This window comes from Megalops cyprinoides, chromosome 7 (genome assembly GCF_013368585.1).
Source record: "Megalops cyprinoides isolate fMegCyp1 chromosome 7, fMegCyp1.pri, whole genome shotgun sequence".
Lineage (NCBI taxonomy): Eukaryota > Metazoa > Chordata > Actinopteri > Elopiformes > Megalopidae > Megalops > Megalops cyprinoides.
In genome coordinates this window covers 12,217,692-12,234,511 of record NC_050589.1, presented here as the reverse complement: position 1 = coordinate 12,234,511, position 16,820 = coordinate 12,217,692, and the positions used below count along the sequence as shown (strand labels likewise).

The 16,820-nt window shown below is 43.3% G+C and overlaps 1 protein-coding gene across 1 annotated transcript; it reads right to left on the bottom strand.

Moving 5' to 3' along the window:
• Positions 1-587: 587 nt before the first annotated feature.
• Positions 588-8,219, bottom strand: mmp9 (matrix metallopeptidase 9). Its single transcript, XM_036533042.1, has 13 exons — positions 7,884-8,219; positions 7,207-7,445; positions 6,485-6,633; positions 6,068-6,196; positions 5,552-5,725; positions 5,064-5,237; positions 4,565-4,738; positions 3,909-4,064; positions 3,164-3,341; positions 2,704-2,837; positions 2,438-2,588; positions 1,841-1,944; positions 588-1,543 (listed from the first exon to the last, which is right to left on the bottom strand). The coding sequence occupies exons 1-13, from the start codon at positions 8,016-8,018 to the stop codon at positions 1,434-1,436; spliced, it is 2,007 nt and encodes a 668-aa protein (XP_036388935.1). The 5' UTR covers positions 8,019-8,219; the 3' UTR covers positions 588-1,433.
• Between the last annotated feature and the right edge of the window lie 8,601 nt (positions 8,220-16,820).

Below are 16,820 nucleotides of genomic sequence, written 5' to 3'. Positions count from 1 at the left end.
AAAAGGAACACCTAAAACTGATACAGCAGCTTTCACTTATATATACAGGTACATCTGCCATGTGTTGCAGTATTAAATAACTAATCTAAAAAAATTGTTAAGCTTTTATCACACTTAGAACTTAGAACTTATGTGTGTAATTGTGAGTTCAACATGTATGAGCTTTTTTAATGTGAATGAAGCCCTGCTAAAGGCCTTTTATCCAATCACTGCTCATCAAACAGTCCACCTCACCACAGGTGGTGGAGAACATCACCATGGCGGTTGGTCAGTGCTACTCATGAGGTGATGTGAGACTTTTTTTTTTTATGAAGGTGCTTTACCAGAGCTAGCACTTCTGTAACATGTGGCACAGTACTTGTAGCTATTTGTGTAACTAGCCATCTTCAAAAGGTACCAGCTATCAGTCAGGAAATAAATGCCAGGATGTTTCAGATGCAGAGCTAGTCTTAAAGACTAGTAGCTGTGTTAAAATGGTACTTCTCATTGATGCTTGTTACAAAGGCACACAAAATAGGCAACAGAATTGGAAATAGAATGGGAATGTTTTGTTTATTGAACTTCCAGTCCTTCAAAGTGGCAATGGTTCCCATGATTCATTAAATAACTGGATTCAAATCGCAACGTGCCTTCAAGTGCAATGAGAGGCAGTTCTCATAAAAAATAAAAGTGCAGTTATTAAACATTGAAAATAATAAAATAATAAAAATAAAAACTTAAATAATAAAGGCTTTCAAAGCAGACACAAATTACTTATACCGTTTGCTCCAGGCAGACGGACACAAAGCAGTAAAAATAGACAGAAAATTCATCACCTGTGAAAAGTACTGGGCTATGTCATTCAGAATGTGCATCGTTGACACAATTCACTACTTGCAATTCACAGATCATAGGCAGCTATTTGCTTTTTGATTTTGCATCCCAGTTTTTCATTTCATACTTATTTTAACGTAGAATTAATGTCATATAAAATCAGGGATGTGGCAGTGTGTGAGGTCTTGCATCATGACTTTTGTGATGAACACAAGAACCAGGCTACCTACAAAATCCCTCTTGTCAAATCACAGTGGCCTATCTTTGGGCAAAAATGTAAACCCGTGTATCACTGTACCGGTTCAAGTGACTAGGAGGAGGATCTGAACCGTTCAAAGAGTAATGACCCCGTATGTCTCATTTCAAGCAGCATATGCCACAGTCTTGAGAATGAGGGCCAAAAACACAACTTCAGGTCATCAGTGGGGCTTAGATCAATACCACAGTATTGTAGGCATAATACCTCATTTTCATATCTTCTGGCCCATTTGTCTGTCGTTTTTACGAAATGAAGCGATTAGTCCCCTGCAGAGTAGGGGGAATGTGTGACATATATTTATCAATGAATGAATTAAGCTAATGAATTAGCCTGAGTGGGTCCACAGGAGGGAAGGTGGTCCTCAGACGCCGGAGCACTGCAGCACGTCGTACTTAATGTAGCCGACGCGGTCCACCTGCCTGCGCGAGTTCATCCTCCAGTAGAAACGATCGCGGCAGAAGTACATGTGTCCTGGAGCACAAATGGGAGACAGCCATCAGGACAGGCTCCTTTCACACTGCTTCCACACATGGGACAGCAAAGCCACACTGCCTGGCTTACCCCCCCCCCCGCCAAATGTCATTCATTTAACAATTTAAACTTTAAGTATCAAGCTCTGATTTGTTCACAGAAAATATGTAAATTTTTAGATGGGATTACAGGTTAGACACACCATCTAAATATATTACAATGTTATCACAACCCAATATGACATTGCAGATATGATATTACATACAAGGTATTACGATGTAATTCGATAACACTCACCCTTGTAGAGGAAGACATCATGGGCATCAACAGGAACTCCTCCAAACCACTGGTCTATGTGGCGGGGGTAGCCTTTGTCAATGGTCTGGGTTTTCACATCCAGTCTGTGAACAGCAGTGGACATCAAAATTAATAAATGCACAGGGCAATATCAGAGGGAATTATTCATATTAGTGCTCATTCCAACAGTGCTTCTCCTATAGAGCTGAGCAGCAATGAGCATGGGTAAAGAGCATTCCAGCTGTGTGACCACACGGTTAGACCACGTTCCTGCTGTGTGAGCGCCTGGTTAATGGGCATTCTTGTTGTGTGAGCACATTACATTACATTACATTACATTACATTATCTTAATTTACCAGATGCTCTAATCCACAGCGACTTCCAGCACTGAAGAATAGAAGTGTATCCATTCTGGTTGAATGAGCAACAGCGTCAGACCAGGCTAACAACCAATGACTATTGATTCCAGACCAATGACTGTGAGCATAACACTATTCAAGTCCTACTAAAAGTTAACTTGTGCAACCTGACTAGAAGCCAAGTGTACTACCATATATCAGTCACATATAAGTCACATGGTTAAACCAAATTCCTACCTCCAGAAGTTCTCCCCGCTGAACAGCAGCACCTTGCCATTGTTCTTTGCCATCGCTCCCTCTATGCGCTCCACGTTGCCCGGGAGACCAAGCTTCTCCAAGCTGCGGGGGCCCAGCACACTGTTTCCAGTGTACACCCAGACACGACGACCTGCGCAAACCAAGAGCAGAGTGTAAATATCCCACAATCCCCCTGCACAAAGGAAGAACAAAGCATAAACATCCCATGAATCCCACTCTGTGATGGAAGAATGTGGTGTACATACCTGAGAAGAAGTAGAGCCTCTTGGTGAGTGGGTCCTCGAAGGCGGCGTCAATAATGGACGGCAGAGCGGGCCAGCTGTCTGATGTCCTGTAAGGACCCTTGATCGATCCCTTGGAGTTCATCCTCCAGTACTGCCTGCATGCAATAAACAGATGAGCAGATATGAGAGTGTTTCCAGCTCTGGGACGCATGAGAATTGCAGGATGTGCAATGATGGGAGCCCATTTCAGCTCTCCATCCTGTCTGTAGGCTAGAGCATGTCTAATGCTGTGTCAAAGGTTATCTGCATCCACCATGAATCCTTGTTATCTGCTCCATGCTTCAAGAATTCTAAAACAGTTATGATAAAATATAGCTCCTGGTGTCTGTATGAAATTGGCCTTTGACCGATTTCCACTTCCACTTAGCCGATGTGTCCTTTCATGAGGGATTGGAGGTTCCCTGCTACTGCTGTCACTTACCCATCCTTGAAGAAGTGCAGATCTCCCTGGATTTCGTTGATAGTGTCAAACTTGTCCACTTTGCAGACCTCAACAGAGGGCTCGGGAGAACTGGTTGTGGTTGTGGTGGTGGTGGTGGTGCCAGGGGTGGTCGTGGTCGTTGGGCCCGGAGGGGTAGGCTCGGGGCCATGTCTGGAGCCTGTAGAGGGACATGATGAGGATGGGTGAAGGAAAGTGCAATGTTTTTGTGCTTGATGTTGATGTGTTGATGTGCAACATTTTTGTGCTTCATGTTAAAATTTACCGCAGCACTTCTGTGCTCACAGTGCCACTAGTTAATACAGAACTGCGCGGTGGATTTACTGATGTGATCAGTCGAAGCTGAGTTTTGGCCTGTTGTCTTTCTGCACATGCTGTGGTTCATGCGACTTTATGGGATGCTCTTGTAACTTCGCTTTTGTAAATCGCTCTAGATAATACCACCTGCCAAGTGACAAAATGTGCTGCTGTATGTTAGTCTCAGGTGAGAGAGTAGCCATTACTGTGTGTGCCTAATTCTTATTTAAATATATATATTTTTATCCTTGTGCTCTATAATCTGATGAAAAATAAACATAGCATAGAGCATATGGACAGAGGACAAATGACACAACCTCATCAGTTCTTTTCCTCGGTGATCAGTTTGATAAGGGAAAGACATGACCTCCTACAGTATGATGCTGTTACAGTCATAAACATAGACTTTATCCTTCCTCATAAGACGTACCATAGAGATACTGGATGCCTGCGATGTCATCTCTGTGCAGAGAGAAGTCTGCCACATAGCTGTACATTGGGAACATGAGCGCCTCCTGGATGTTGGAGTGATCCAAGCCCAGAGCATGTCCAAACTCATGCGCTGCCACCAGGAACAGACTGTACCCTGGGAAATGAAGGGACGAAACCAGTATTACACAGGGACCCCCATTGTTTTGTATACACACATTATACTTAAGATATTTACTGCTAAGCTCTTAAGAGTCTGGTGAAGTTGTGTTGCAGGTAAATGTTTGTTTTTTCCTTTGGATCATTTTAAATTGTCTTCTACACTGTCACACTTCTACATAACAGTATGCTGAGTGTAGCACTGTTCTCTGAGGTGATGCTGTATCGGCTGATCTTTTGTATCGGCTCTTTATATGGCTTTTTGCTGGCTGCCTCACTTGTAAGTTGCTTTGGATAAAAGCGTCGGCCAAATGAATAAGTGTAAATGTAAATGTAAATGCAAATGCAAATGTATACGCTATCTACTGCATTATATGCACTGTCTAAGTCTCTCCAGGTAATAGTGCCTGCTAACTGAATCTGAATGTACTGCATATGTAGGATGTTGTTATCTTTGTTCTTCATCGTTGGTAGGACAGTGCTGTCCAGGGGCCTCACCCTTGTCGGGGCAAAAGCCCCACTTAGAGTCCTGGTCGTAGTTTTTGGTGGTGGCACACCACAGCTTCCCGTCGCCCCTGCCCTCACTGGTGCAGGAGTCGTACGTCTTGCCCAGGAAGGTGAAAGGGAAGTGGCAGGGCTCTCCATCGGAGTTTCCACCAATCGTGGTTGTGTCTGTGGTACGCAGAGCAGAACAAAGTGATGATGATAATGATTATTATTATTGCTGTGTTGTTATCAGTCGTGGTCATACTTGGTAGACATAATCTCAGCTGTCTGTGGTACACAGAGCAAGAAATGATGATGATGATGGCGATGATGATGATGATTGCTATCATTAAAGGAGCATTACAGCTAGCTGGTTGACCCCCTTATCTGGGGATATCCATCAAGCACTTCTAAGACACACATGCAGTCATGCAGTATGAATTCCCCCAGGCTTAGCGAAGTTACATGAAAGTGTGGTGTGCAGGGACGGTGTGCTGCCGTTTCTCTCTACCTCTGTTCGGGCAGAAGCCATACTTCTTGTCGTCGTCGTAGTTGCTGGTGGTGGCGCACCATCGGTAGCCGTCGGTGCGACCCTCGGTGGTGCAGCCGCTGTAGGTGTCACCCAGGAAGACGAAGGGGAAAACGCACGGGGCGCCGTCGCTGTTTCCGCCAGTCGTGTACAGAACTGCGAAATGTAAACTGCTTCAGCACATTCACAGAAGCAATCTCATACAACTGCTCTTTTTCCTCCAACATTCAGACCTGCAATGTGGTTTAGCCTTTGCTTTTGAGAATGAGTTTATGATACAGTGTCACACTGTTATTTGTGCGTGTTTCTCACACATTCTTCCTGTCTTTCCAGGTCAAGAAAATAAAATAATCTGTGTAAATTACACATGAAATACAATTCTTTCTTAAATTTGTTACATAAACCAAACAGGCGGAGGATTAACTTTGATCCAAAGGACTGTTTTATGAAAAGTTGAATGACAAGCTTACGTTCACTCGGGCAGAAGCCAAATTTCTTGTCTTTGTCGAAATTGGCCGTGGTGGCACACCAGGGCAGGCCATCATCGCGCCCCTCTGTGGTGCAGGTGGAGTAGGATTTTCCCTCAAACAGGAAGGGGAAGTGGCACAAAGCCCCCTCAGCATTGCCATAGTAAGTCTTCACCACTAGAGGGAGATATCAACATGTTAGTACCTGAACTTGGGTGTGTTTGAGTAGAGTATGTATGTTAGACAAAAAAATTATGATAGTTAGGCCATTAGACTCAAAGGATCTGGTATGATCTTTTTTTTAAAACTGGGACAAGAGAATCTGTCTTGGGAAGACTTTGTAAATGTCAGATGTTTCAGAAATGGGCACAAGAGGGCGACATTTTTCAACAAATGAGACAAGAGCACAGCATCATTGGAGTGATTACAGGTTGGCATGTACATAAATGTCAGAGACCATAACACAGAGTGCATGTAGAGACAAGTACAGTTGGTACTACACTCATGGTACTTGCTTACCTGGCCCAGTACCCAGAGTCCAGAATTCATCATCATCAAAGTGGGCGTCTCCCTGTATGCCCTCCCCTGGGGGGTAAGCATGAGCCAGGAGACCGTCCTTGCCATCGAAGGGGTAGGGATCCCCATGATCTGGAACACATGCCACCCAACACATCATCCCCATTCTTTGCATCCAGGGGCATATTCCATCACGCTTTGTAAGGACACTAAATTTGGATACCTTTGGTTCTCCTTTAAAATATGTCCTATACTGCTCCAATGAGCTGAGCTGATGAGCTGAGATCACTGAGATCAGTGCATAGGATATTGCTGATTCTGATTTTGGCTGATCATGTGAGCTGCAGAGCGTATTAGCACGCACTCTCTGAATGAACAGCTCTGCTGAGGCTAAATGTTAGCAGCTGTCTCCTGTCTTACCTTTCTTTCCAAAGGACACCATGATGTCAGCGACACCATCGTACAGCCGGGTGAAGGTCAGGGGGGTGACGTCGCTCCACACCTTGAATGCGCGGGCAAAGGCGTCGTCGATGATAGATTCATCCATATCTGGGGAGTAGTTTAAGATCCTGCAGGACACATCACAGCATGCCACATTCATTTATCTGCACTCTAAACAGAGCCTCGGCATGACCCAGCATTACATTCACTCAGTAGGCACACCTGTCCAGAGCGAATGACACAGCTAATATTCTGCACATGTTATCCTTTTATATGGACATCATGGATATTAACCGAGGACCCTCAGGTTCAGTACAACAGTGGCCATCAGTCTGGTAATGTTTGGGTGTTAAGCTCTGCTCTATTCCACTGTGCTACACAGAGCTGCAGGCCTCCTCAGGATTAGAATGGCCAGGTTTAAAGCATTAAAATGTCATTTGCACACGTGCATCTGTTTGCCAGGGCAAACTCGTTTTCTATTATCAGATGCATAAACATTTACAATAGTGCTGTAAGGAGCAGTGCTTATCAAAATGCTGCTTCCTCACTGGGGCACAGTTGTGCAGTTATGGACGCCTGCTAATACCATAATGTCACATAATGTACTGCATTACACTGTAATGTACAACATGAGGGATTTGCGACATGAATGCACAAGGCTTATATGAATGGGATGACAGGTCCCCGATGTGAGATTGTACCTGTAGGTGATGTCGTTGTGGTCCCACTTTAGGTCCCCAGCGAAGGTCTGGTAGCTGCGGACGTCCGGGACGCCGCATCGCGGCTGTTTCATGGCGGTGATCGTGGGCTGGTCCAGCTCCCCGGTCTCCTCAAGACCGAACTGCCTCTGCAGCATCTTCAGCGCCTTGGAGGTCGACACAGATGGCTGGAGACCGCTCCTGTGCTCTGTATCAAAGTAGCCATACCGCCGCAAGTAGTCCTACAAGTAACAACAAACACTTTTAATTGGAGCTGGTCTAACTGGTTAACTGGAGCTGGTTTGGCAATACAGTTGAACCTAATTCATTTATAAATACAGTTTACAGTTAGAGAGCCTACAGTTAGAGTAGATCAGATCAAACTGGATGAAATCCTCTTTTCAGTATTGTCATTATAAACTGAATTCTTCCTTTATTGTAAACAAAGAATTTCAAATCTTCTTATTGACCCTCAGTCTCACTTCTTGCAATATAAGAAGCACATGTGCAGTGCCAGTCTCAGGAGCCTTCATAATTCAGAATAATGAAATAATAATGAAAACTTCATTCTACATTATCTACAGTATCTGTAAGTCATAGCATGTCATAACAGCTACATGCGAATCAAAGTCAGAGATGTTCGGACATGCAACAGGAGAAACATCACAGTGGATACTCACATCTGCCACCTCAGTGTCACTCTTGTTTGTGAGTATATCCCCAGGGAAGGTGACGAAGACTGAATTGAGGGGTGCGCACCATGCACCAAGGGCACAGGCCCCCAAGACGAAAAGAGCCGTGACTCCAGACCTCATCCTGATGAACTGGAGTGGTCCTCTGTTGTGGAAGATATCGGCAGCCTCTTTGCAAGGTGTTGGAATCACTTGTAGTTTAATTGCCTTGCGTTTCCAACAACGTCTCTGCAGGAGATCTGAAGCTGCCTGGAGGTTTCTTGGCAAATGGATTGCTTTAAGCTCTTGGTTCTCTCTTTCTCTCTCTCCTGTAGTGTTGGCAGGTATCTGTCTTTGACTCTTTGTGCTCTGTCCCCGTGGCTGTGGTGTCTATATTTATGTGCTCCAAAATGTCTTAGTCACTTTGTCCACGCCCCCTCTGTGTCACTCACTTCCTCCCTCACAGCTGGCATTGTGGGGCGGAGGATTGTGGGGTTGGACAGCATATATGCCTACATACACACTTGTTTAATTTATTTATTTTTTACCAAGCTTGCTTAATGTTAAGGAGAAGGGGTTTTTCCAAAACCTGCCTTGTTTCCTGCCTTATTTGGTAAGGCTTCTGGGGCTGTTGATGACAGCCTAAAGCAGGTGGTGCTAAAGGAACAGCTCTATTTGAAGTTGCAAAATCAAACATCACATGAAAGATTGATCTACAACTAGATCAAATTTACAACTATTAACACAGTACAATTATAATCATAATTGTCATCTGTAATAGCAGGTTGTTCAGAAAGATATTTAGTAATGCCCTAGCTCAAAGAAACATTTACCACTGCCATTTGTCTAGTTTGGTTGGAAAAATCATAATTTATTTATTTATATCTAACTAAAACATAACAAATTCATCATCCTTTATGCAGGTTGCATCTTTTGTGACTGACATCACATGGGCACTGATCTGGCACAGGTAGGGACTGGCATGTCAGTTGACCAGTTCCTGGATGATTATTATTTACTTAATTACAGTGCTGCCAGAATAAACAGCAGTGTTTTCTTCTCCATTATTGGTTTTCCTTGGATGTGAAGCGGTCCCAGCATAATGTGGCGAAAAGAATGTCCTGGAAGTATGTGGCAATACACCGCCACTGACCAGATTAGTATAATCCGAGATTTGTATGATCAATCATGTTTGTGCATGTGCATGTGTGTGTGTGTGTGTGTGTGTGTGTGTGTGTGTGTGTGTGTGTGTGTGTGTGTGTGTGTGAGAGAGAGAGAGAGAGAGCAAGAGAGACAGAAATGCAGAGTAAAAAATATATGTCTTATTTTTTGCTCCCTGCACAACTTAGTTGTTAAATGAGACAACCGTTCAGAGGTGTTTAATTCAGCTGCTGGCACCTGGAAATACCCCACTAACAGCCTACGGGGGATGACAGCTAAAGGGTCTTTCCCACCAGCCAGTCTGGGATTCATTGAGTGCGGCTGGCTTCTGCAGTGTGCTGATGCATACAATTGCTGGAGCTGTGGCCGTTGGTCCGATTCATCTGTGTGGTTTCATCTTTCCCAAACAGAGAACGATCAAGAGATGATTCCAAGAAGGCCCACTGGTGTTTTTTAAGGTGCAACATTCATGGCTAAAAAGCTAAAATCATCTTTCCCACATCCTTCTTGCTGAAATTTCAGGAAAAGTCAGAGGTCAAGAGAGTTATGGGCTCACATGAAGTTCAATAAAGACCACATAAATGTGTCAATTTGTTCTTCAGGGAAGATGTGCAGTTTTTTTTTTCACACAACAAAGCAACAGCAACAGACTGCCTAGAGAGAGTGCAGGTAAAGGAACATCTGTCAGAAGACCAAAGTATCTTTTTGCCATTTTAGTTTTTCATTTTAGAAATTTCTTCCCATTCCCCTTCTGTTGGGGAAAAGTACAATGTCTGTACTAATTACACACACACACACACACACACACACACACACACACACACACACACACACACACACACACAAACACAAACACACAAATGCAGTCACAGCCACACTCAGGCACACATACATGGCCACTCACATGTATACACATACATGATTAAAAAAACACATGCACACACACACACGGGAATGCTCACACATGGCATTCATTACCATGACTGTGAGCATTTGCCAAAGGTGCAGCTCATGAGGGTATATGAGTTCACATGTAATCAGCTTCCCTGAACAGACACACTTCAAGAAGTCAAGGGTCTAGAACTACAGCTGTAGCTCAAACTACACCTGCTTCCATTGAGAAAGTCTGTCATCTCCAGTACCTCAAATGGAACCCAAGGCAGAGAGTGTTCAACTGTGTTGCTATTATTTCTGAACATTTCTGAATATTCCTGACGTTTAACCCCATGAGTCATTCTGGCCCTCAGCACAGGTGAGTAATTGATATGGAATGATGTCAGGTTTAACCAGGATGAGCCACAGTAGGAATCATTGGGATTCCCACGAACACAGCACTGTATATATACAGTGATGGGACTTTTTTGGGATGTAGCGTGAAAAAGCTGTCTTAAGCAACACTACTACAATTATTTCCTAACATCCTGGCTGGCTTGCCTGCAGTTTTAGTCACATTATTACATTGTATGTGTCTGAAGACTGACTGATGACACAACCCTGGCATGGACTCTGGCGTTTTGCCAGACTGCATCCTCCTTCCTCCACCCTGGCTGACGTATGTCACCTATTTCCTTGGGGTTGATGGGTAATGAAATGGTTTTAGGATAGTCTCTATGTTGGATTTAAATCTAGAACAAATATTTAAGATTTAAATGATATATCTGGGGAAAAGAAACATTTTTAATTTTATGGTTACATTTGGCACCCTGTGCACAAATAGCATGTTCCTTCGTTTTTCATCACGGTTCATGCCTAACCACTGCATGTTTTCATGGTCATCATTGTTATCATCATCCTCACCTCATAAAGGCCATTATTCAAACACAATGAATCTATAATATATCTATAAATATATCTATCTTTATATTGCAACATACTGTATACCATTTACTTTGCAAAGGTGGGCTTCTATGATTATTCATTTTCATCAATATAATTATAGTACTTAAATAAATATTTATTATAATAATTTTCCATTCAACTGGAAAAGGTTTATATTATGCTCATTAAAACACTCATGTGTTTTTGCTAGTTATTTTTCCACTGAGAGTAGCACAAGTCTGTGAGTTTTATGAGCTGAGGATCATGGATGATTGCAACATGAAAGTTTGTGAGTAAGGTACCTAAACCATGCATCGTGAAAGAACAAACTTGGTCTCATTGGCAGCTCCTCTCTGCTTGGCTCACATTTACTGGAGAGATCCAGTGTTATCTGGAATTAATAATTCTGCTGCATGCGTGGCGATAACTGGGAACATCCTGTTGGAGAAGCTTTGTGACACTGTTTGATGGCATCACCTAGACATTGATGCAACATCCTACTTGTTTGGAAACAGGATGTTCTAAAGGGCCACAGGCGCTAATATCAGAGAAGATATTCTTGACTCAAAAGATAGATGATCTTGATGTCAGATAAGTCAAAAATTGCTCTGTGAACAAACTGACAGGCACTGATATGGTTACAGGGTGGGTTGACAATGATGGTTCATTTTTTCTGAGGTTAAATATGATGAATAACTTCCTGCGTGTGTGTAGCCCTGCCTGTAGTGCTGTCCAGAGTGTTTCCCGCAGATGATCTCTGGGCGGGTTCTTTTTCTCACGGTGCCCTCTCATCCAGTGCATCTTATAAAGATAATATCAAAGATCACATACATGCCCAAGATATTCTCTGTAACGCTGAGTCATCCATGTTCTTTTGGATGGGGAAGAGTGAACTGCAATCCACCGGGTTCACAGGGGGCTTATGGGGTAACTGCAGGCATTGCACAAAGGAAGTTCACTAATGAGGGTGCACCTGGGAAGAGGGGGCATTATTAGCGCAGAGCAGGAAGGTGACTCAAATGCAACTCCCACATAAGAGATGCAATGTGCAGAGGAGGGGGTATGTTGGTGGATCCAGGAAAGGCCTTGAAATTCCAAAAATCCCCTCTTGACCTCCCTCGCTGCCCTCTTTCTCCTACGTCAGTTGTGGAAAGCACAGCCTCAGGGGCCTCAGGAGCAGAGACGAGGGCTTCTCCAGTGCTGGAACACAAGCGCACTGTCAGACGTCCAAGGCCTGGTGGCACGGAGAATATACAGCATCAACCATGCAGCCATGGTAATGGGGTTATAAACCTTCTGCCTGGCAAAACTCCACTTCAGATTGAGCTCTCTGGAGAATTTACAAACTAACCTCACTGGAGCCAGTTACTTTTAGTGAATCGCTCATAGGGCTTAATTTTATGCTACTCTGGTGCTGCAACCGTGTAGATTGTATACTTAATTTATGCATACTAAGTATTTATACTATGGTTAAAACACACTGCATACCACAGCTTATTTAAAGGTAATTTCTATGATAAAAGTAGAAGGTATTGGGGCCCATGATCATTACTGATACATTTACAAGCACATTAAATGACAGAGATGAACAAACCGAAGCAAGCTGGTATTTTCTTTTCAAACAAGAAACATTTGTCAAGAGTCAACACTCATGCCTGAATTCATTTCAGAATTCTGTATGTTAAAACCTTAAAAGGTATCAGAAACTGCCACTTTCATGTAGCTTATATGTGATTGTGTGTATATATTGCAGCATATATTGTAACTTTTATGCTTCATATGTCAGTCTCAATGTTAGATGCTTAAAGGTCAACGGTTAAAGATATTTGGATATTTTAGATTTAAACCGTTCAACTTTCCAACATAAATGCAAGCAAAATGTTGCAAGTGCGTGAAGGCCCTTTGTGAGTAAGTGAAAGGCCAGAGAGCTTCCCAGCTTGATGCTGTGGGATGGGACTGCGCAGGGACGCAGCCACACCATGTTTCTCTTGGCTTGTTGAGTGCGTCCATGCAGCCCAGAATAGCAGGAGAGCAGGAGGATGTCTGCTGTGAGTTTTAGGCCATGCATGATAGTGGGGGCAGAGGGACAAACTGTGCTGGCCTTTCGATTTTCCCAAAATCTGCGTCTGAGAGTCGGGCCCAGGTTCTGTGCGTGGAGTTGGCGGGGGCTATGGTACATTTCACAGGGAATTTAAATGCGCAGGCTGTGACCAGGTTCCGGTCACAACTTTTGTAGGAAAGTTGAAAAAATAAGAGGGAACTTCAGTGATGGGAAAGCGAAGCTTTAGCAACCCCAGAAATGGGTGCAAATATCATACATTATCGAGTCATTTTCTGTTAAACACAAGAATCACCGGCCTGTCAGTTAAAATAGGATGAATTTTTCATTATCTTATTAGCGTATGCGTGAGAATTCTGACCACATGAGACTATCAGTGATATCATTGTCAATAACAGCTGAATGGAAAAGTGGGTGGGGTGGGAGTTGGGTATGTGTTGGAGGTGATGACAGAACGCTAGAAATTCCCAGGCAGCCAGTTGTCAGAGCACATGCGTCCCTCACTGTGACATCACAATGAAAACACCATGAAACCTTCACAGATCTCAAAGCCATCCCACATCTTGCCAACATAGAGTTTAACCCAGTGGCATCATGTTAAAAGACAATAACGGTAACTTAGAGAGTACCTTATTCTTTTGTCTGTAAGTAGAGGTTATCATTGTCATTTCTCTAGCGAATATAATTGGATTTGGAGTCAACATATAGTTATTTGAACATGAACCCAGGAGTTTAAAAAAATCAAACAAGAACAAAAAAATCCACCATAATATTGAATAATAACTGAATGTCTAGGACACTTTTGTAAGCGCTACTACCCCCAAAGTATTGTCAAAAATGGCATTACATGAAATAGACTGCCATTCCCAGCAGGGAAAAAGATTGAAAACTGTAAGTTTTCCTACATCCTTCAGTAGACACAGAGCTGTTTTTTTAGCATGACTCTGATGTCATTTCAGACATACACTGTTGCCATGTTACCATAACTTCCATGTTCCCAGGATTACATTTATAGGCTGTGATGAAACACATCAAAAAACAAAACAAAAAATTTAGCAACATCCTCTCAGGGTATGGAGGAACTTCAGTCTGTTGTTGTATATGTTGTTTATGCATTTATTGCATATTTAAGCAAATGAAAATAAAATAAACATGAAAATAAAAAGATACTGTGTTTTAGGATGGTACTGGATTAGTTTAAGAGGGATCTGGCTTAACCACTGAAAGAACTGTGCAAAAGGTTAACAGTGAACAATCATTCCCAGGAAGAAGAGGGAAGTCTTCTTGGTGAAAACATGTGAGTCCAAGTCACAGAAGCCCACAGCAGGCGACAGTGACCATGAGAGAGTGACTGTTCAGTGCGCTAACTAAAATAGCCCGGGAGCACAGAAGAGTCTACAGTGGCTGGCTCATGACTGCATGCACACCTTGGGATGTTACAGCGCTGAAGAACAAATTCAACTGAAATATGTATTTCAAGTTTTCGAGTTACTGTGTGACTGTTTTGGAAATGCAAAATGTAAAAACTCTGCTGTTGATGATGCACTGATAGAAATGCATCTGTATAAACTCAATAGAATAGCACCTGTATTCATGTTGTAAAATAGCACCTGGTCTGGTTCAGTGAAATGCACCTGTTCAGCACCTGTACTAACTCGGTAGTTTCATGACAGAAGTGTTTCACTTGGACAAGTTGCATACTTGCATTCTGAGTAGAACACACCTGAGCTTGCAAACTGAAGTAATCAGAGGCCTTTCTGAGGCAACAGCACTACTGTCGCTCTGAGCTAATCCACATCCTTTAAGCATTTAGAAAACTGGCAGAGCAATTTTTACACTGTCCCCCATGATGCAACCCTAATTTTAGGATTGACAATTGTACACTTGTCTGACTGCAACTTCCTCTGTACTTACGCAGGAGCTCTGAGGTGAGATGTATGCAATCCCCCAATACACATACATACATCCAATGGCTATTTTTTACACTACAAGTCATATCTCCCACGGTAGAGTGGACACTCCTCATCTCATACCTCACAGGTGCTGAAGAGTCACCGGTTGTTTGAGAGCGGTGAGAGGAGCAACCTCACCCAGTATGCCCACCCCCACCCAGAGGAATGAAGCCAATTTGTTCCACAACTGTGGAGTCTCATTGATTATTGGCAACCAACACAACCAGTATGGAATCCTGGCTGTAGGGCTCAGCCTGCACTGAAAGTGAGCACCTTACTGACTGAACCATTTGGGACCTCTGGCAGAGCAATTTTTAACCAAAGTTTAACTGTGGTGTCACCTAGGTTTTTCCACAAACACTCCAATTAGCATTTCACTGTCTGGCAGTAGACAGGTGCGTTAATTTATACTGCTCTCTCTGGGAAGGTCATTCCGTGCACAGAAATGCCTTTGGCAAATCTAGAAATGGAGACTGCACAATTTCACGATCCCAGTGGTCCTCCTTTCAGCTTACATCATCAGACAGGCGTGAAAATGAATTTATTTACTCATGTTGAGACAACGTATGACAGTCAATGCGCTAGCTGTGATTAAAGAATGACAATTCTGTTGTCTAATGGGGTATACTCTATCAGACCAAAGGACTACAGAGCATTCATGCAGTGATTCATTCAGTTTAATCCCCTGTAATTGTATTGCTGGATATTGATTTTATGCAATCTGTCTGTCTAGCCGTGGGGTATGGCTGCATATGTACTCTACAAAAGTGGGTGTGTTTGCCTAGGGTGTAGTTTCACAACAGCAGCCAAAATCTGAAGAGGTCAATGTACGTGCATGTGTGTGTTTTTCGATTGCATGTAGAGACTGTTTTGCTGCTTACAGGGTTATTCACTGCTTGTCCTGGAAACCAATGAAACAAAAAAAACCTACTTTGATTTCCCATCATACTGTTTTCAATTTTTCAATGTAGACAAGATGAGTCATTTTTATAACCCTCAGAAACTTGCCCCTCTGTGGGTTTGGAAGTCATTTTGCAGGTGTGCCCTGTCAGGTGGAACAAAAACATGCTACAGTAGGCCCTGATGGTGAACTGTGCAGTCATAAAGGGTTTGGTGCGTAGCCAAAGGTCATGAGGACAGCCACAAGATGTGAAGGGTCCCTGAGCTTCCCATAGAGGCCAGGACAGTGAAGTTGCTGATGGTTCTCTGTTGCAGACTGAACACACATCTCTTCCATCTTGGCTCCCATACCCATCCATAACTTGTTTACCCACCCTTGTCTACATGCCTGTTCAGTAGTACTAGTTATTACAACACTGTGTACTGACAAAGTCTGCCATTGTTTGTATACGCCATTGTTCTTGGGACTTTACTACATGCACTCGTGAAACTTTGCTTTGTAGGTCACTCAGAATGAGAGGGTCTGCCAAGTGACTGACTGCAGATGTAAATATTCTGGTCTACTGTTCAGGCAAACACGGTCCGAGTCACTCCACGCCCCACACTGCTGCTTAAATCTCCTAATTTAAAGCAGGCTTTTGGGTTCCTCAGAAGAGGGACGGTGTTACTGCCGTTCACCATGTGCGCCCCACAAAGCTGTCAGGCTGTCTTTGGAAACATCTGCCAATAATTAAGCATGGCGTCAAACATTTAATGAACATGGCTCCACGGATGTTTAGAGCGCTGAGCTATTTTGGTACACCCGGTATGCTCTCGGTAGCAGTCCAGGGGAAAACAAAGACTATAACATTTTGCTTGTTTGTCTCCCTACCCATTCCCGCCCACTAGTGACATCATATCCTACGTCACAAAGATCCTAACAGCGGGGATAATGCTATAGCTCTTCAGTATCGCGGCACTTTCTGGAGAAGAGTACGGCTTGGATGTCCTTTTCCTCGGTTAACCACCTATGTAATAACAGAGAGACGTGATTGAACCCAGGATAACATCAGACCC

What these genes read in the sequence shown, in the direction of transcription:
- mmp9 (XM_036533042.1), bottom strand. Translation starts at nt 8,018, where the DNA reads ATGAGGTCTGGAGTCACGGCTCTTTTCGTCTTGGGGGCCTGTGCCCTT. An exon ending in GTGACACTGAGGTGGCAGAT is followed by an intron (nt 7,446 to 7,883) that starts GTGAGTATCCAC and finishes TGTTACTTGTAG; the next exon opens with GACTACTTGCGGCGGTATGG. An exon ending in TGATGTCTTCCTCTACAAGG is followed by an intron (nt 1,544 to 1,840) that starts GTGAGTGTTATC and finishes TTTGTGCTCCAG; the next exon opens with GACACATGTACTTCTGCCGC.